The sequence below is a fragment of the Atractosteus spatula genome, chromosome 12 (genome assembly GCF_055471065.1).
Source record: "Atractosteus spatula isolate fAtrSpa1 chromosome 12, fAtrSpa1.hap1, whole genome shotgun sequence".
Taxonomy (NCBI): Eukaryota; Metazoa; Chordata; class Actinopteri; order Semionotiformes; family Lepisosteidae; genus Atractosteus; species Atractosteus spatula.
In genome coordinates this window covers 26,413,449-26,435,270 of record NC_142717.1, presented here as the reverse complement: position 1 = coordinate 26,435,270, position 21,822 = coordinate 26,413,449, and the positions used below count along the sequence as shown (strand labels likewise).

Below are 21,822 nucleotides of genomic sequence, written 5' to 3'. Positions count from 1 at the left end.
CTTTGCACTAATTAAATGTAATTTAACCATATCACTAATCAAAAACTAATGTAATCCAAATCATGGATATATTTAAGCATTTTGAAGTTAGTGTTTTGAAGTTGCAGTAGCACATAGTCACAATATGCAATATCGCATTGTAGAGTTTTTTAGACAATTATTAATTCCTAATGTGTTGGACACTTTTGCCCAGAAAACCTTAAATTTGAACCCAATTATGCAGTTTGGCATTTTAGTGAAAGACCTTTCATTGGGTGAAAAATCTTGTTTAAGGGTACAGTAGCAGTATGGGATTTGAACCCCCAGACTATTAAATAGAATGCTAGAACCTTAACCACCGCTACTCTCTGCGTCCCACTGCAGTTTGAAAGCTTCTCATCATCACCTTACTCAGCACATGTTCTACATTGTACGTCAATTGCCATGGTCAACACTGCCTTCCCATGTTATGTTTGTTTATTAGCTTTTTATAGTCCATATTTTTTGTAATGGTCACAGTAGTAGCAGTGCTAGAAGCAGCAGTGTCATACTATTGGTAGCAGCTTATCTCTGGTGTGAATCTGTCCCTTATGAGTCTTTCTCTGCCTACAGTGGATGGGAACTGGAATGAATGGTCTAGCTGGAGCTCCTGCTCTGCTTCCTGTTCCAATGGCACCATGCAGCGCACACGTGAATGTAATGGTCCTTCCTATGGTGGCTCTGAGTGCCGTGGTGACTGGCTGGAAACCCGAGACTGCTTCCTGAGAGAATGCCCAGGTTGGCACTGTGATCTTACCCCCATACTCAGCACCCAGACTTGTAGCTGTTAACCACCATGATTCAACTTCAAGAACAATGTTTCTAATGCCTCTTTAGCTGCATTTAATTGCTTTTTAGCCCCCAAACAGGTGTTTTTAGGCTTCTTTTTGTTCCTGTTGTGTTTCAAGGTGAAGTTCACTACACTCAATTTAAAATAAGACAGTGTAGTATAAGAATTTCAATTTGAATGGGATACTCTGCATTTCTCTTATAGCCAAATCAGCTCATCACAGAAAGATTTGGTGATTAACTCTTTGCATTTTGCTTCTTATTATGAGTCTAGTTTCTGTCTTTAGAACATATTAGACTACTGTATGTGCCTTTTCAGTCATGTCTTATGCTGTAACACGTTTGGCCTGCAGAGAATGGGAAGTGGCAGCCGTGGAGCCAGTGGAGCACATGCAGCAAAACATGTGATAGTGGCAACCAGAAGAGACAGAGGATATGCTTTGGACCCTTTTTTGGGGGAGAGCCATGCCCAGGGGACCGCGAGGAAGTGCGACGTTGTAATGAGAAGAGATGCCCAGGTTAGCTTCCTACCAAAAATCTGGCAGACATTCAGCTATGATTTCAGCTTTTCTACAAGCTCTTAGAGTCTTCACAGGAAATTAGGTTCAGCTAAAAATAATTATACTATCGAACAGCTTCAAGCCCTTTCTTTGACACAAAAAACTAAGGATGAAGGATGGTTGCATTGGAGAGGTAGTCATGTATATGGCTTTCCTGCCAAACAGGTGTGTAGTGTAATGTATTGAGTGTGGTGTGTAATGCCAACCCGGAAATACATCACTTCTAATATCGATAGTCTGGATAGCTTCATGACAGAAAGGGGCAAAGGAATTGAATTTCTTAAGGGGAGACAATAGGGGGATTTGATTCAAGTGTTAAAAGGCAACCCATTGGGCTTACTAAAAGCTCAATGATAAAGTAAACTGAAGTTGCAAGTGGAATTTAAATATAGCTGCTTTCAGGATTCAAATGTAATTACTGGTTGTTTAGAGCTAATAGTCCAGCATATTGTTGAAACTGATTTCCTTGAGTCATATTAAAAATCAAAAACACAAAAGAGTCTAAATAACCTTAAGATTTTAGTCTGTAGCTTTTACTGAGCATAATGTAATAAAAAGACTTAAGAATAGTAGTGCCTTTTTTCAATGAGTTGTATGACTTTTTGAACTCACCATTCTGTGTTCTTTTCCTGCAGAACCTCATGAGATCTGTGAGGAGGAAAACTATGCCAAGGTAGTGTGGAAGAAGACCCCAGCAGGAGAGACTGCTGCAGTGAACTGCCCACCTAATGCCTCAGGTGAGAGCTCACACTGACACAGGCACAGCTTCATCTGCCAAAGCAGTGCCAAGGCTGTCACAAACACCCTTGTGCCCATTAATAAAACACAGTCTCTTCATTGTAGCAGAAGGCCAACTAAGCAGTGCCCAGATGCTAAGCTCTTCTGGCTAGGGTTTCCAGTTTAAAGCGGTTGCTTTCAAAAAGGACCTCTTTCTTTTAAATGATCATAAAAATACATTTTAAACTAGTAGTTACAGTATAAATCCAGTAATTCCTCAACTCAGGTTATACAGACAATTTTTTATCACTATAAAAAAAACAGGTACTAATTAAGAATATTGATATGACTTCCTTGTATTAAGTGGCCAGGACTTGCAGGAGACCCCCTACTAATATACATATATACTGCCAGTAATATACTGTATAATATATCACAATCACATGTACCTATCCCGGTACTGTACATGACCTTAGTTGGTACACCTGGCGTCAAGAGGTCCTGAGCTATAGCAGTTGTAGTGATCCTCCTTTGGGTTTTTCTAGGACTGATTCTCCGCCGCTGCACCCTAGACGAAGAGGGAATTGCTTACTGGGAACCACCAACCTACATCAAGTGTGTCTCCAACGATTACCAGTCCCTCCAGAAGATGGTGAGTGGTGTGTCTGCATATGCATGATGAAATTTGTTTGAGTAGAGAGTAGAGAAGTTTATAGCCATATGTACAGTACATGTAGAATTCTTATTCGCTGATCTCTTGGGACATACACAGTACAGCAGACAATAGACAACACCCCACAGTGCAGACAGTATATTACAAACATAATAATTGTATTGGAGAACAATAAATATATAGTAGCAAAATAAAAAACGGTAGACCAAGCAAAAAGTGCATAGTGTAGGCATAGTGTATGTTGAGTCTGAGAAATTGCACTTAGCTCTTAAGGATGAGTACTGGAGTAGGGTAGAAGCTTTTCTTAAGTCTAGTGGTCTGTGCTTTAATAGTGCAGTATCAGAGCCAATGCTTGCCAGAGTGCAGGGGGGTGAACAGTTTGTAACCAGGATGGTTGTGATCCTGGTTGGAGGCCTGCCTGCTGAGTGAAAGATTAAACAGTGGAGTAGTGCTGAATGTAAATCTAACTGAACCACTGTGTCTGTATACAGTACAGTATATTGTAGCAGTAAGTAGTAACTGAAAACAATGCATGACAAGACTTCACAAGCACACCTTTTTCTTAAATTTCACTAACAAAACCACCTCAAGTTTTTTTTCAAAGGAATGATGCACGTTCCAAAATTGTAGCTAATTTTTCCCTCTAATATTATGGATATTCAAACATGCAAAGGCTTTATAGATAATAAGACAGTGTTTTGCAAATCAGACATGCAAAAGGGTTTTACTTTTGACATGCCATTAATGGTGCCCATGTTAATAGTTATGTGTTTTGGGATTTTTAAGTTACTGAACTCTTGTTCTTAGGATTTACGCTGTGAAATAGAGTACAAGAAGTGTCATGTGTGTAATTCTCTACTGCAGACACGGGACCTCCTCTCAATGGCACAGCGAGGGCGGCTGGGTGAAGGGGTGTCAGAGGTCATTGCCAAGCTGACAGAGACCTCTCAAGATGGAACAAGTTACAGTGGTGACATCCTGGCCATCATGGATGTGCTAAAGAATATGACAGAGATCTTCAGAAGAACTTATTATAGCCCCAGAACAGAAGATATGCAGGTCAGTACCTCTCCGCTTGTGTATGCGGCTCTGTTGTAATCTAAGAGTACATGCACCTCTTTAAAAAAGTACCCTCCTGCCTGTCTTTTCCTATGATTGTTTATCTGTGTGGATCTCTGTGATTGTCAGCCTGTGTTGATGTGTGCTTTCTGTTTCAGAGACTGTTTGGTTGTGTTTATTTGTTTTAGCATTTGTAAGGTATCTGCTAGATGGTTTGCATAATTTCACTGTCAGCTTGGTGACCTATACTGTATAATGACCAAAAGTATAATGACAGTACTGTAAATATTGCAAGATTAATGCAGACATTCATAGAACTCTGTATTTTCCATACCAGTATAAATGTATGTGCATCTTCCACTCTCAGTATGTAACAACAGTATGCAAGACAAGAAAGAAAGAGCAGGTGACTGAAGACCTTCAGACATATAGGCATTCCTTTTCCAGGCATTAACCAGAAATATTTAGAAATGCATTATCCTTCGACATCCTTCATAAAGGGCACTGGATGACTACAACCATAATACAAGCAACAGTTTCTAAATTAATCTAATTATATCTCTATCTGTAAAATGGTGTCCCAGCTGAACTTCATGATAACCCTGCATTATTTCCTGAATTGCAGAACTTTGTTCAGACTGTGAGCAACTTGCTGTCAGAAGAGAACAGGGAGAGATGGGAGGAAGCTCAACTAGTAAGTATCTCTCTGTGTAATTCAGTCTGTTAACAATCAAACAGCTCATAAAATCATAACTCCTCCAAGTGTACTGATCTATACACCGTATTCAATTTAAAATAAGCAGAATTGATATGATTCATCCCATTTTTTGCTCTGTAAATACTCCCTTTAATAGCTCATGTAGAGAAACATATTTCTGATTAGAAACCATTAGAGTAGCAATTTTCAAGAATTATGGCAATTCTCCAGAATTGAATATGCAACATAATTCAAAGGTGTGTTAGCACTTTACATATTTTCTTATGCATTTATCTCATTTGTCTTTATCCCCCCTTCTTGATCCTGTAATGTACATTATTATATGAATCAACCTTATGATTATAAAAAAGAAAGGGAATTGTATCAGAATTGAAGGACTGCAGTATGTTATCATTAAAAGTGATCATTATAATACAGAAACAATCCATGATATTAAAGCTAATATAAAGGTTTTGATTGATCACTTTCCCAGATTCTCCAAATCTTGTACAATGGAGGTACAGGGAATTGAAAACTGCCCCCATCCAGACAGCTAATGGTTCACAAGCCTCATTAGCTTCGGCCATTGGGCAGAACAATGGCCACAAATGGAAAATATTGCAGGAGTCGGTTAATATTGAAGAGAATGATAAACACCCACCCACCTGTTGAACCTCAAAGATCACTTGCTTCTGATAACACTCATAGGACCATTTTCAAAGCTTTGCTTCAGCACTAGTATTTGTCAATACTGTGCTTGGAAAAGATAAAATAAGAAAAAGCATAAACAGCGAAATAACTTCAATCAGTATCTGGAAAATATTTTGCTGAAGGTTTTTAGTTTTAATAGGTTATTATAGGCAGGCTATAATAATTTGCATTATAAAATGCTCAGCACATCCAGCAAATTTTTAAATATTTGTCAAGATACACTGTACGTGAAAATATTTCAAACAGCCCTTTGTGGACTTTTTTGGATAACATTCTTTTAATTTCCAGATGGGTCCCAATGTCAAAGAGCTCTTCCGCCTGGTAGAGGACTTCATCGAAGTCATTGGTTTCCGTATGAAGGATTTCAGAGACTCGTATCAGGTCACAGAAAACTTGGGTACGTGTGCTTTCTCTTTGGAGAAGCAGATTGTGTTCCTATAAATGTTCATAAACTTTATTATCTAGTAATCCTATTGCAGATCTCAGATAGCAACTTATGCAGAGTCAACAATTTGTGCTTAAATGCCTGACATTTGTCCATTTGCAAAGTATAAGCAGGAAAACACAGTAGGATAACAACTTGAATAATTACAAGTTGCTTCCCATAAGCCCTTTAATCATACTAAATATTATTCACTGAAGTCCTTAGTGTTACAGAAAATGGTTCTGAGTTTTTGTAGACTCTGGCAGTGTGTGAGCAGTGTTGAGTGCAGGATAGATTATCTTTGATGTGGTGAACATGTACTAAGCTCTTTGAGGGAGGTACAGCTCTGCAAACACTTGTACTGCCTTGTCATTGAATTGCTGTAAAAAGCCTCTTCTTTGTGGTCTGTCAATACTTTTCTTGTTTTTATTTCAGTTATATTGGTATTTTTCTGTGTTTTTTGTCTGTTCTGAAACATTCTGATTCTGACAGATCTAAAATTCTCCGTATCCATGAATGGACCACTCTTTATTGATTGGAGTAATCAGTTATATTACACAGATATGGAAACAGTATAGCATTCGCAATACAAATTGGCAATTTAAGAACAGTATGTTTATATTAAGAAGCTCCTGTTCATTAATTCTTTTAATCATTCCTGTATTGTGTATTGTGTATTTGTAAGGAAGGATTAGGGGAAAGGGAGCACTTGTTTGTTACTGAGGTAGGGAGTCAGCAGATGGACCACTCCTGTAGTTCAACCAGAACACCTGGGTGCTGTCCAGAGGTTTTCTCCACATGAATGCTGCATACTGAGTAGAAACTGGATTTCACATGGCTGGGGAAAAGGCCCCTACAGCCCGTTTCCCCAATGCCCGTTTAATAACACGTCTTGTCTGAAAATAGAAAATATTTCTGAATTCCCCAAAAGTTAATTTTTAAAATAATACTCTTAAATCTTTGTTACAAATCCTGTAACACAGTGAGAGCGTACTCTAGACCTGGCTTTGTTTAGTGTTAAAATTAGACAGATAACAGGCAGGAAAGGTTGAGTGATTCTAGGACTGCTGATTATGCACTTTTTAGAGTTGCTGGTGGAAAAAAAAAACATTATTCATTTTTATACCTCACTGAGCATTCAGCTGATATTGTTTCAGTCAGGAGAGAGAATAATATTGATCCCACTTTCTTCAGGGGTGCAGTCTCAGACATACACAGCCCCTGGGAGAGGGCTATCAGGGTGGCCTTTCACTTTCGTGGCCAGTTACACTACAGAAAACATATTGCTGCATGTGTGCCAACACCACATTGCCTGACCCAGATAAGGCTATGATAATGGCAATGCTTGTCCTGGGCATAAAGAAATGTCTTAAGGTTCTTAAATGTGCAGAAAGGCTCTATATGAATGTATTTGAAATGTGATTACCAGAATATGTCAATCGACTGATTCAATACTTTAGTTATTCAGTTAAATTACAACCTTTTGTGATAGTACATATTTGCTCTTTTGAATACCAGCCAGTGGCCAAAGTACAACTGAGAAAATAACAGAAAAAAATGGTCCATTAATTCAATGACCTTGTAATACTAAACCTGCTGCATTGTCTATTGCAATATATTTATTTTTTAATTTTTTAATCATTGTGATTATGTCAAATTTCACTTAATATGATATATGAAGTCCTTTTGTATTTCTACATTCTTTGTTTCAATTTGTTTTACATATGATATGAAATGTCATCTAAAAGATCTACTGTAGATTCCTCATAATTTAAAAGAAACCTGTAAAAGTTTGCTGTACAAATTGGATTTCAACAGACACAAAGATGGAACTTATCTTTCCTGTGGAAACTTATCTTCCTCTGTAAAACATCTTCCTCTGTAAGGAAGAAAACCTTTAAAGCATAGGAACAAACTCCTCAAAACCTCACATTTCCAGTGTAAAAGACTGAAAAGTTAGTAAACTTTAATTATGCTGCATATAATTTAGGAAATAAAGATACGTGAATGATGTGAAAGTGTTAGGAGTTGAAATCACTCCTGCTAGTTAGTTTGAGTGACACTGAGAGCGTGTCACATTGCTCTATCTTCTGCACGTGGACTGTGGGGGAGGCACCAATGGAGACTCCTGTTGGTTTTCAAAATGGTGGTAAAAAGTAAATGCTCTGCATCATCCATGCAGATTACCTTTAGGGCAAAACAACACGTGTAGTGATAGCGCTGAAACCCACACAGCAGATGCCTCCTCTGCAGATCACCAGTGCCATCCTGGATACAGTGTCTGTGATGTAGGCTGTGGGTGCAGAGGGAAACAGGCAGCAGGGAAACACTTTCTTTCATTGCCTTTTTCAGTGCAGCCAGCGATTGATTATTATGAAATTAAGTTTAAAAATGTATCCCTGAATCTAGAACTTTTTGACAACCCTTTCTTCTTTAATGCCTCCTCCTATAAAAGTATGTTTTCCATTGCAATTTCTGCACTGAAACCCTCAGATATTACATTTCTAATGTGCCGAACAATGATTTTGATAGAAGGACTTTAGCACAGGCTCCAGTGGTTCAATAAAAACAAAAGAGAAACCAGAGGAAAGATGCCAGATTGATCTGGCAGCCCTATTCTGACACCTATAGTGGTGAGGCATTGCTATGCAGCGGGTGGCATATTGGGGAACCTTGGCATCATTGTGTGGCATTCTCACAAGGATGCTGGGAAGGTTGTTTGTGGTATCCATGGTGATAGAAATCAGCCTCACTCATCTCCCACTGTTTCCTTTCTCTGACTCAGTGCTCAGCATCCACAAGAGGCCAGCTAGTGGGGCCACTGATATCAACTTTCCCATGAAGGGCTGGAGAGGAATGGTAGAGTGGGCACGGAACGCAGAAGATAAGGTCATTGTCTCCCGGAATGCTCTGTCCTTGGGCAAACCAGGTAAGGCCAAAATGACAACACACATGGGTTACAGGCATATTATAGTCATAAGTTAACATTTGTTTTAGAAATCTGCTGTGCTAATTAACTTTACGTGCCCTGTGAAGTGTTAATTAATTTCATTTACCCTGTTACGAAATCAGAATTAACCTACAGTATATCTGGAAATGTCTTTTGTATTGTTTTCTAATTTTCATAAGCCCTTGAATGATATATAATGTAGAATATATACAAACTACATATACTGAATATATGCTGGTGATTTAGTTCCTTCCACACTGAAATTTAGAAAATACAGAGTCTCTATTTAGTTGTGATGGTTATCACCTTCAAACACCTTAGGGAACATTGTCAGGATCCTGACCTGTGTCTGGCTCACCTGTTATTTGGCTTTCTATCAGCCTCTTCAGTCTGTTTTGAATTTGCCAGTTTCCTTGCAGGGGAATGACTGTGATCACACCTGCTTTTCATAAAAAAAGTGTGGAACTCTTTGAGAGGCTGCTTCATCAACACCTGAACCTCATACAAGAAGCATGCACTTCATCACTAGAAAGCCATCTCACTTGATCTCACAAAGATCACAGTACCCACCACAAGTCTTCACACTCTTGGAGCAATTTTCAAAAACCTTTTTTGTTCCAGTGCACAATTAACTCAACTTTTTCCATTTCAGTTGCAAGCTCTAATTTTCTAAAAAGAGAATAAAAAATATCTTCAATTGTTCTTATATTTTACATCTACCTTAAAACAAATCACCCTGATTTTTGTTTTCTGTCTCGTGCTTGCATTTCAATTAGTTATTTTTTCTGTCCTGGTCTCTGCCACAGTTCCACAACCAGCTTTTGTCATTTCTGTTTCCATGTAAACCCTGGAGGAAACTAATCTTTCAGCACATACAGCCATAAGAAAGATTATTATGCATGATGTATTTCATAATATAATAGAATATCCATAAAATGGCACACTTTCTGAGGCACAATCTATCTAATATATGTATACATTTCCAGGTAGTGTATACATGGAAGAAGAAAGTGAAATTCTAGCCTCTTGCATATTATACCCCACAAGTGATGAATCTAATCTTACTGTAAAAACGAAAATCTCCCTCTAGCAAAGACTGTGACAATATATAAAAGGTTTTAAAGAAAATCACAGTCAGCTTCTTTCTGTATCATTGCATAAAGGGAGAGGAGATTTTCAAGACCTCTATACAGTATATCCACCAACTGCACCACTCTGTAATAAAGTGTAGAAATCAGGGCTTTATCTACTTGTATAGGTAAAGAAAGCCCAGCATGGTTACATGCTCCTAAAAGTCAAATGTCAGCAGCTGCCAATTGAGTGCATTTGAATCTTCCTGTGGTGGGTTTTCATAGTATAACTCTTATCCTGAAAGGTCTTATTCACAGTCAGTTCGGGAGCATGTCTTCATTCCATCTCCAGCCCCTTTTCTCCAGCAGGAAGCGCTGCCACTGATGGAAAGAGTATATAGTAATTTCCTTACCCGAAACGGATTACTTGAAATAATTTCAATTGCGACTTGGACTAATAGGACTTACTACTTTAGGCTTTCAGTTGAGCAGCTGAGATGGACAGGACTAGCCCTTTCTTTGTTACACAGAAGTTTGCTAGTTGCATCTGTTTGAAGAGTCTGCAAATCTGCAAATCTCAGGGTCTGAAGCAATGAAACAAAGAACCTGATTTCAGATTTTCTCACTAGCCAAAAAGACCACATACTGTACTGTTCCAGGTAGGGTTTCCCATTTGCCTCAGCTCAACCAGACACTTGGTGTTAGACAAGATGAGATTTTTCACCTGGCCTTTAGATTAAACCCCCTAAATTAAAAATGAATTATGAAACAAACCACTCAGAATGCCTTATCATTAGAAACCATCAAAATATGTTACTAGTATTGTTATATGAAAACTATCCTGAATGATTTGTATTTGTGCTATTTCTTTTATGCTATTGCTATGAATTTGCAGTTGGCCATATTATGAAGCTGCTAATTCATACATCTTCCTTACTCATTAATTATGTTGATCATCTGTTGACAAAAAAGATAATATACCAGAAATTTAAATTTCACTTAGTTTACATACTAATTTGTTTTAGTTAAGTGGCAGCATGCAGGTCCCATACAGTCTCAAAGACTTCTATTGAACGGAGGCCAGCAGACATTAGTTCCAAGAGTACGTGAATGGTGCTTCAGGACATAAAAAATAAATATACATACAAATATGAAATAATTATTCCCTCCACTCCTCTGCTACAGCCACATACCCATGAGAGCTCAGATACCTAGGATTGTCTAGGATTAATATTTCCAGCACTCTTCCTTCTTTGAAATACAATATGGGAGACTACATCATTTTTAGAAATGCTTTTTACTACATTATGGTGGAAGTGAGATAAAAAATAATTATTTTTAAAATAAGTATTATTTTATTTAAACACATTTATTCAAGTTGTGAGGGCTACACAAATGAGTACTACAGAGTATATATGTATCCATTACTTTTGATCCTGTGTACAGTCTGTTGTCTCCTTTCTCATGTGAAGCAGATCATCTGAGCCCCCACTGGCTATTGGATTTAGTCCTTGAGCTTGTGGATAAAGTTAATATCTTTAATGGTGTTTTTATTGATCTCATGGGTTAACTGCTTCAGGGTTGCACATCAGCAGACTGAGTGGTGTAATAATCTTATGTTAAAACTGTTGCTATAGTGCACTTCAAAGTACAGTGCACAGTACAGTGCATAAGATCATTTTAAACAGACCTAACCTCTTCTTCTTCTTAATATTATTAATAGTGATGATTATGATGATGTTACTCTTTGCAGATGTAGATGATTCCTCTGTGTTTGTGACGGGGATTGTTCTATACAGAAACCTGGGCAACATTCTTTCATTGCAACGGTAAGACTGGGTTTTATTCCGATCAACTAATTGAGCTTCAATATAAGAGTAGACTTTACTGTATCTTCTAAATAAGCAACTGATTGAGAATAATTGAATAATGTGGTTTGTAGATTTCATTTCATTGTTACTCATAAAATGTTATTAACATTTATGAATCCTTATGAAAAAAACAAAAACCTTCCTATAAAATACATGTATAAATATTGGCTTCTACAAAGAATTGTGACATTTTTATAGAGACTTATACAGTAGGTCACCTGTAAATTATTTTCATTAGAGAACTACTATTTTTGTTTATTTTGTATGTAAATTACATAAATATAAAACCAATATGATTCTTATCATCTAGAGAAAATAAAATCAGTGACAATCAGATTTCAGGTCCTGGGGCTGAGATAAAGCAACACGACACATTTAACTTGACTGATACCACACAGAAATATCAGAGAGATGCCACAGGACATCATGCAGAGTGCCCTGAGAGAAAAATTTGTGTTTTTGTGCAGATGAGGGAGAATTTCATTTGTGGTCTAAGCCACGGAGCAGATGTTGTTTGTGATTATGTCTGTTGTTATTGATGCTGTTGTGTGACCCAGCATTTTCTGATTTTCAGGAACAGCACTGTGCTCAACTCTAAGGTGATTTCAGTCACGATCAAGCCCAACCCTGGCTCTTTATCAGCTCCTGTTGAGATTGAGTTCTCTCACCTGTACAACGTGAGTACTTCCTTTCCCTTATGCACCTAAATCAGACAAGTTAATTCCTCCACAAGAACAGATGTGTCTTAGTCTGACCTGATACCAGGGAGGTGCCAACAGTGGTACAGATAGGTCTAAAATGTTGTTAATCACCGAGGCCCTTGCCAGCTGGCAAAGGCTGGCCAGTCGCAGATGTCCCCTGTTGAAGATATTGGTAAATTGGTTCCATAAATATTCTACAGGACTCAATAGAAGCAGAAGCTTGTCTTGGCAAAACCATTTTTCTTCCAAATTGTATCATTATAATTCTAGCACTTTGTGGTCCTGCACTATCCTGGTGGAAATCTACATTTCCAGCTTGACTTCTAAAAGATCCATCCAAGTTCTCTTCCATCTGGTCTATCAAGGACAAAACAGCCTTCATCAATTCAACAGTATTCAACATCTTACAATACTAAGAATAAGAATACATTTTTAATGAGACAAAGGTTACAAACATTTACAACAGTGCAGAATACTTTGCTGTATCGAAGAAATAATAATAGCATGATAAATGCTGGTTATTTTATTTCTTGATTAACCCTCCTGTTCTGGGTATCCCCAAAGCTTTTGAATCTCATCAGTCATTTACAGTTACCCAGAGAATTGTAGCAGTAGGAAGTTTTGATTGTGGAGTTCCTGCATGTGTGATGATAGTTGTAGTGACAGACATGAATTGTATGCCCTTCTTGTAACCCTCTTTGTGAACGTCTTCTCTCTCTACACAGGGCACCATCAACCAGACCTGCATCTCATGGGATGAGAGTGAAAGGTAAGCAGTGCATTTATGAGTTCACCCAATGCTGATCAAAGAAACTGAAATGGAAGCTTGAGCTTCAGAGAGAGTTGCTATATATTTGTTTTGGTATTCATGTTTACTTGTCTAAAATTAAATTGCATTACGACAAGCCTTTTCATGTTATATAAAAATGTCATTATCATGTTTTGGACACAGGCAGAGAGAGAACAAGAACACCCATGCATGGTCATCCCTGGAGTGGGGAATGTATTTGGTTTTGAGGGCTGATCAGGTAGCAGGCTCTGCCTTAGACTTCTATTGGGGTTCCAGAGCTCTAAGCTAAAAGACCCTTCTTCATGATGTTGCCTTAAATTAGTTTGCATTTCTTATCATTCATGTTACTTTTGGTTAACTTCAGACTCTCACAGGCACTGTAAGGAGTAGTAACAGGAAGGAAAAGCAAGGATTTATCTGCTATATACTAGGCAATGAGCTGTAATTGATTTGTGTTAATTTTTCATAATGCCTAACACTTACACTTTAAGATAAAGTTATTTTGGATGGGATCTAGTGCAGTGTGAAGTGCTTTCATAAATGCTAATTCTTATATGTCCCTGAAAAAAGATAGATCACCTATAGTTTTATTGTGCCCTTTCAACACAATGCAGATGGGATATTTGCATTTAGATAGATACGTACCACTTGTGTTATAGGGATGAAACGTGAAATGCATTTTCCACTTCTTGGATTACAAATTGTGATGAAAAAATGAAAAAAAAGAAATCCAATTTGGCTTTGTGCTTTGAAAAAATGATCCAAGTAAAATTAAAATTTATTTTGGATGGAGTGTATGATTAATGAGTTAATACTTTGTGGATGAATTGAAAACTAAAGAGCCCAGTTATTTGGCTTAGCTGCTGTGTTTCTCTTCAAGGGCATTGTTCTAGAAAGAAATCTACCCTAGATTATCCAGGCTATTTGAGGATATACAGTAGCATAGGGATTAGTAACACTGTGGCATAATGGAGTGTAAGAGATTGTTACACTTCTGATAAAATATTATGGTTGTAGGTATGATACTGTAAAAATATGTACTTCTATGTTTCTCAACTTTTGGAATTAGGTAAATTTGAATTAAGATTTTGTTAAGTAATATTATTAGCTGTCTGTTGGTCTCCTACACATTCTGTCATTAGATCCTTACTTCAACCTAACAATTTAACCAAGATATATCCATGTACCATTTAATGAAATCTATAAATAAAAAATTTTGAGGGATAATTAAGTAGAATAAATGATATGCTTCTCACTTACATATAAAGATCTACTGTACATGATTTTCAAGTGGTAGTGCACTTGGATTGCAAATGAAATTGCCAGCAGTTCCAATTTGGGAATCTGGATAAACCTTTTTATACTAGCTACAATGGCACTTGAGGAGAAAAAAAACATTTGATCAAGTAAGAGATGAGTAAGTTATGTTCCTGACCTCTTTGTACCCTCAGGAAATCAGGTCAACTTATTACTTGCAAGTTATATGTTTTCCTTGCACTCACATGCTTTTATAACAGAAAACCGAAAGACACGGCATGTACTGTAAGTTGACAACTGATTGAATGAAGTTTCTACTTTACTCTTCCAGTCCAAATATGTTTTTTTTTTCTGGCCAAATTCACCATGCTATGGAAAGCTAGCAGTTGTTCCGATGGAATTTGCATACAAAATTAAAGTTGGATGTTATTTTTTTTCAGAAATATTTGTTTTCACATACACTTTCATTTTATTTTTTCTAGTGACATCTTGATTTCTAAACAACGTCTCAAAAAATGCTTTCACTCATTGAAAGGAAATGTAAAAATCAGTTTTTCAATAATGCTCGCATTATTGACGCAGACATAATGTCAGAAATTGCACTTGGAGTCTCAGGTAGCTACAGATAGTTAATATGAAGCTGCAAATACAGTAGGTCTAAGTTTTGACTGATAACTTTTGCCATGATTTATTTTAAATTAAAAAAAACAGTTTCTGCTAGTAGATGACATTCAGATATTTATTTGAATTATGTTGCTACAGTTGGCTCAATATCAGGCAGACTGCAGAGATTAAAATACATTAAAAACTGGATTTATATTGGGGCCATACAAGCGGGTTAAGTCATAAGTTAACATTGGGTGCAGTCACATCCCTCACACACTCTCTGACACCTTGACCATGAAGCATCTTAATGAACTCTGAGTGAGCTCTGTCTGAGCTAGTAAAACGCCTGTTTTCTGTCCCAGTGAGTCATCAGTCACTATAAGTTTGAGCTACTGAAACTTAGTTTTAATTCATTTATTTTAACATGAAATTCCAACTGACCCTGTGAAGGAGTGATGTCCCATCCAGCGCGTATCTCACCTTGCTCCCATTGCTTGTCGAGTTAGGCTTTGGCTCCCTTGCGCGAACCTGTACTGGATAAGCGGATTTAAAAAAACGAATGGGTGGATAAAATTCCAATTTTTGTAGTAAAGCTAGATGGTATTGAATGCCATTATAAGCATACTGGTGCTTAGAAATGAGTCAGACCTAAGTAAGATCTAAAAAAAAAACGTTAGATGAAGGGACTCCAGTGAAGTCCAAAACTCATCTAGTAATGGATTTCAGGTAGGCCAGAAAGTAGCTCACTACCCACTCTCTCTGAAGTTTGAAAACCATTTCTTTCCATATCAGACAAGAAGTCTGAGAGGGGCCCTTGAAAACTCAAGTAAAGTGCATTGTTGATTGACTCTCCTGTGCCTTGAACTCTGTCTGAACAGTTGTGTCTCTAGAAGCAAGTGGCTGTGTGAGTGATTGCAGAGATGAGGTCGGCAGGGTTCCGGATCACACTTGGTGTGAATTTATTGGAAGAGTTTCTGTTAAATAGTTCAGGATCAATTTGTTATCACCACAGTTCAAGTACGATGAATTAGCTGCCCTATCCCTAGGGTGCTGCTTTTACTGGATTTTGTTAAAATATCAATTGCCTGAAAGGAATGCATTTAGAAATCTAACTCCCTGCTTCCTGACAAATTGATCTGTCTAGGTCTACCACTGTAATATCACATAATGACACGGCAAATGAATGGCTTAAGTTTTTCATTGAAAGTAAATGTCCAGCAAGCTTATATACATGTATATTCTTCAGTTTCAATAAAGTCTAAAGTTCACTATCACTCAGGAAACTGTTTTTTCAGAGCGTATCAAATGTGACCTTTCAGACGGAAAAGAAAATATTTATTTACTACTCTAAGAACACAGCCTTTATTTTTTGCTCTTCTTGGACTTCTGTGGAATTAAGACTGAGTGTTTTCCTCACTGTGGTGCTGTTCACCACTGGGGGAATTCAATGAAATTCAGAGATTACCCCCTGATCAGGACACAAATCAATAAACCTCACTGAGTGTAGTCACTGAGTAGTCACTGTGCTTCACTATGATAAATGTAGAATAAAATCATGATACCTACTGTACAATAAAGTATTCAAAAACATTGTTAAACCCTATTTAGTTAACTAAATAACTAGCAGAAAGATGGGGAGGGCTGGAAAACACAAGTAATTACAGATTTAGCATGAGGATTTTTTATAAGTGTTCTACCCACCCCTGCTGGATGCAGAGACAAAGGGCAGTTACTGTCACTGCCCAATTTATTAATTTAGCTCAGTACCCAGAAAAAGCTAATAAGATGTTTACCTGAGGTGTGCAGACAGGTCAGAGCAGCTCAGTACCAACTATTGTAACTATCTCTGAAAGCACTCTGCATGCTAGTGCTGCCAGGAGATCACACTTAGAAAGACAAAGAAAAGATCAACAACAAAGCAACATGAACAAGAGGAATAAGGGACAGAACAAATACTGGTATATCAAGGAGGACAAGGAGGAGTTATCAGTGACTGAAGCAGAATGGGTACACATAACTAGATATTTAAGTGAAGAAAGAAAGCTCATTACCATGACTGTTTTCGCATTCTGCTCTTTGCCACACTGCCTCTGCACTAATAACTCTTCAAAGCTTTGAGGAGTGATTACACAAGCATGACAAGAAAGGGAGCTCAAGAGAAAGAGTAATAATAAAGCCTAGTTTTTATGTATGGGAGTGTCTCTACACATTTTCTGGGGTGAGTATAGTGCTGTGTGTCTGGCTAGCTCTGTGTGGTACCTGGTGTGTGCTGCCTAGCCTTAGCCTTAGAGAAGGGAGTCTTTGTCAAAGGAGACAGCTCGAACAGGAACAGGAGAAGGGATCCAAGCTGACACAATGTCTTAATGAGCTTTTTTGTTATATCAAATTCCCTAAGGCTTATTTGTATTCTGCATACATTTTTTACAGCTGCGTATTCTAGTGTCTAGTGCATAGCTTTAGGAAGTTCCAAATTTTTTATTACATATTTTTTATTAGTGGTATCTTGTTACTCAGCATTTGTACATAAAAATCCAATTTTACAACAATTTCCCTGTAATAGTGAATACTTCAATACAGTGTGTATAGATTTGACAAAAATCTTTTTTTAAAAATGATTGATTCTACAGAATAATATAACAATGTACAAAACATCTTAAATAAAAAAATGGAGGAAGGAGTCTTGTACTAATAATAGTTGATGGACGGGTCGTGGTGAACTGACTGTCTTTTTAGTTGCTTACTGTCATCTCTTAGTAGTGAGACACTGCAGTGTTCCTCTTTGTCCAGCATATTCTTTTGTATTGTTTATGTTGTTTTTATGTTGGGATGTTATATTGGGCACTAACACCTTTAAAATGTGCCTGATGTATTTGTGCAGACATTCGCTTTCCATTTTATTGCAAATGTTGTTGTTTTAATATTAGAGCCACTACTGCCTGGCAAGGATACGGGGTTTTAATTTGAAGGTCAAGCAAAAATGTATGCTACAGTAAAAGGCGGGTATCCAGTAAACACCTTTACAACTAGCTACACAGCTATATTACTGTCGTTAATGGCAGCCAGGGAGTGAGTATGGATATTTTAAGACCTAAAGAAGGCCAGAAGATGTGCAAAGGAATGATGCTCTGTGATGATATGGGACTGAGCATGCACAATTGGACCTCTGCATACATATTTCAGCAGTGATATTGAATACCTGTGTGATAAACTGTGTATGATTGCAGGTGATTTTAGGAACCTAAGAGACTCAATGACAAGTGGAGTTAAATTGAAGGAAGGAGTGTAAAGCACAGACCCATGAAATAGTAGACCACATTAGCAGCATGAGGCATTTTTAATTTGCCAGCAGCCACTTTCTTTTTCTACGAAAAACCCTCTAGAACGAAGTCCATTCTGTTGCTTAGCAACTGCATGTTAAACTTAATCTTATGTAAGACCCTGAAAGTTCTGCTGTATGCAACAGTGTCATCACAAAGGCTTACATTGGACCATTTTAACTGAGTTTTAGCTACGTCTGAGTTAAGTCAAGGCATTTTTTTTCATTCAGCTGTATTGGAAGTGATATTGTTGTGGTCTATGCAAAAAGTGTTTTAAGTACCTGGTTAATTCTGCAGATGCATGTAAATTGGAGGTATGTTTTCAGAATATTAAGATGTATAACAGGAGTCTCCAACCTGGTCTTTAGGAACCACAGTCCTATTAGTCTTTTAGGGTCCCCTGAATTGCCTCTTTGTTAAATACTGGGAATACGTGGAAGTTATGAATCAATTAAACAAGTGTTTTTTTTCAGTTAAGGAACTGGTCCATGAGGGTTGAAAGATATACTGATTTCTGTTCCAAATGATCTCTAAATACTTAATTGAACACATCAGCTGCTTAATTGACCACAGTTAAATTGTACTGGGCCTTTAGGAATTGATGATATAGGGGTTACCCTATTAAACACGCTGCATTCAAGGTCCTGCAGGACCAGGGCTAGAGACAGTTCTGTTGTAACTGACTACATGCTTTATGCAAATTTGGGACAAGGAAGAAACACTGGTTTTCAAGGCTGTTTCAAGCTGCCTTCTTCTGTCTCTGACGATAAGTTATCCCCAAGTTTCTCCCAAGTCTGGAATTTTGGGAATGAAATGCAAGGTTTTGATTCTAGTGATGACATCCTCGCCAATATACTGACAACATAAGGCCATAATTGTAGAAATAAGAAATACATTAAATTTATGGTTATGGATTTGGCAAAGCAATGTTTTCAAATTTAGCAGTAAGATTAATAGCATTTAGGATTAAACTTCCAGAAAGGGCTGTTAAGAAAAAGCGGTAGCTGATGTACAGAATAGATGAGAGAATATGTAATTACTTAATTACAAATAGCTAGACTGACTGAGTTCTCTGTTCTGCCTCTGAGAGTGATCTGATCTGTTACCATGCACTGGGAAAAGGGCAGGCCTTGGAACTGGACAGTGTGCAGAGAGGACTGTCTACCGCCTTAGCTAAGTGGTGTCAGATTGCACAGCTGTGTGACTGTGTTCTGCAGACAAGTACAGGTTGAAATGTATGATGACGATTGCTGCTATCATTTTTTTTTGCTAAATGTGCATAGCTTTAAGTTTAGGAATTTATTATTTTTGATAGTAAAGAAAGGAATTGAACAGGAATTTAAAAGAAAAAAAGATTGAAATTCCTTGAATTTGATTTACAATAGGATACCTAAATTATGGATATTACGACAGCAATCCTACTTCTTCTCACAGTCACCATCCACAGACTCCCACACCTGACACTCTCTAGTGAGGATACAATGTCATGGCATTTGTAATGCTTGTGTGAATTCCATATCATTAAACTAAAAAAGTGACACTTGCAGGGCAGTGGAACTTGAAGGCTTTTGGAATGAATCATTCTTGTTGTGAAAAAGAAATAGAAGAACATTTGTTAACTACATCTGTGAACAAAAAATTAGTATATGGACTGTGCATGCAAAAGAAATAGAGCAGTTCATTAAATAATGTACCTTTTACATTTTACACTGTATACGGAGTCATGCATTTCCCTCAGGAAATTCATATGCGATATCTGATAACAAGTAATTCAAAAAGGTTCCATTTAAATAAAACAGGTGCCTTAAGTAACCCGCCCTTGACATTTCATGTAACAACTATTATAATTATTTTATGAGATAAAGAATAAAAAAATACAACCACCAGTTAGAGCACATTTGACATCTAATTACGGAGATTCAGCTCAATTGTTATGTATATTCAATGAATATTTGCCTCAGGCACTAATGCTAATTTGTTTTAAAAATCTTTCAAGGCAAAATGTCTGGAATCCAAGGGCAAGTTGTTTCCCTTTCTCCAGGCCACAGGCCAGACCTTTCTGGGTCTATCTCTGTTCGACTGTCCTTAGCTTTCAGCTCCAGAGTTTTCTCATGGCTTTCAGATCACGGCTTTGCTGATAACTCCACAGATTCATAAACTGCAGTGTATGAGGCTTGTAGCCAGACATTCAGCATACAAGTAACTTCTGCCGAGAGGAAAAGATTCAACAATGTGGAATCATGCATTTCCCAGCTGAGCACTTTAGTTCCACTTTCAGACTGCGAATGTAGTAAATGAGATGAGAAGAGGGGGAGTGAGGAAAAGCAAAAGAGAGGCTCACTTTGCTAAATGGCCCATTTAAAACCTTTCTACCCAAGATCCCAGATCAGTGCCAGGAGCTGAGCCTGATTGCCCAGAGGGGGCTCCCTCTGTCAGCATGCCTTTACTTTGTATTCTTCAGCCAGACTGCAAGCTCACTGAATACTGCCCTGCCATACCACTGATCCTGACTCCAGTGTACCATGAAGTTAGTGGAGATACTCCTGCAGTTCACCAAGCTTTAGATATAAATCTTTATATAAGAAAGACTGCTACGAATTATAGTACCATGTGCAAAGACCAGTGGCATTGAAAGCATGCTGAATGCAAAAGTGACATTGCATTACACACTGACAGAAGGACAGGGGTTATTTAAAAAGAAACTTGTCCACCCACTCACAAGACATTCCTTACCTACTGTATTTTCTCACATTCATTCTAATAGGTTTTCTAGAGACACAACAATCATTTTTAAACATTTCTTGATTTCATCCATTTTTATATTGCTGCTATACATAACCAAGCAATGCATGGTGTGACTTAAATTGTGATGCCAAAAACCTTGTAGTTATTGAATAATGACTATATATATATTTTTTTACGATGACAGCATACAGGGTCTCCCATCTCATGTTCCTTAAAGTGGTCTGAACTTAGAGACTGAAATTATTCAAATATATTTCACACTGGTGCCATTGATGAGACAATATACTGTATAGAGCCAGCATATGCTACCCACAGGTAAAGTAGGATTATGAACAAAGCCATTATTCTATCAATAACAGTCATTCTTTGGTATTAACCTTTGCTTTGTTTAACATTAAAATGTTTTTGTTTCTAAAATCATACAACTCAGTAGCTGTGGATGCTTATGGAGATCTACTGTAAATTCCATATTTGTATTCACTTCAGCGAACTTTGATTCCTTGTCTGCCATTACTTTACCTTGATACTATTTTTAAGGATCTACCTGAAAGTTTTAATAGCAGAGACATTACTCAGCCTGTGACAGAAACTGTGCGTATTGGGCAGACAGCAGAATGTGTGGGAGTGACGAACTCACAGCACACAGTGGCTGTCATCCACCAACAACTTCACTGGCTTTGCTGCTTATGGCCCTATACTGTACATAAGGGTAATGAGCTCACCTCCTCCATCCTGCTGCTGAGATGGTAGCTGTAGCGGAGGTTGTCTGTAAGAGCCATAGCAGTTGTGACATTAAGTGTAAGTTTAGCTGTCACACTAGCTGTGTGCGTAATTGGTTCTGTAGTCATATGAGGAATTAGGTTTGCA

The 21,822-nt window shown here is 37.6% G+C and overlaps 1 protein-coding gene across 1 annotated transcript in view; it reads left to right on the top strand.

Annotated features, from left to right (window-relative positions):
- Window positions 1–21,822, top strand: part of adgrb1a (adhesion G protein-coupled receptor B1a) — an 85,187-nt gene that overhangs the window by 23,635 nt on the left and 39,730 nt on the right. The window contains exons 6-16 of the mRNA XM_088929070.1: window positions 592–756; window positions 1,161–1,325; window positions 2,003–2,104; window positions 2,630–2,736; window positions 3,622–3,816; window positions 4,442–4,510; window positions 5,513–5,621; window positions 8,434–8,577; window positions 11,422–11,497; window positions 12,114–12,216; window positions 12,966–13,009. Coding sequence (XP_088785196.1) covers window positions 592–756; window positions 1,161–1,325; window positions 2,003–2,104; window positions 2,630–2,736; window positions 3,622–3,816; window positions 4,442–4,510; window positions 5,513–5,621; window positions 8,434–8,577; window positions 11,422–11,497; window positions 12,114–12,216; window positions 12,966–13,009 — 1,279 coding nt within the window. The remainder of the gene's footprint in view (window positions 1–591; window positions 757–1,160; window positions 1,326–2,002; window positions 2,105–2,629; window positions 2,737–3,621; window positions 3,817–4,441; window positions 4,511–5,512; window positions 5,622–8,433; window positions 8,578–11,421; window positions 11,498–12,113; window positions 12,217–12,965; window positions 13,010–21,822) is intronic.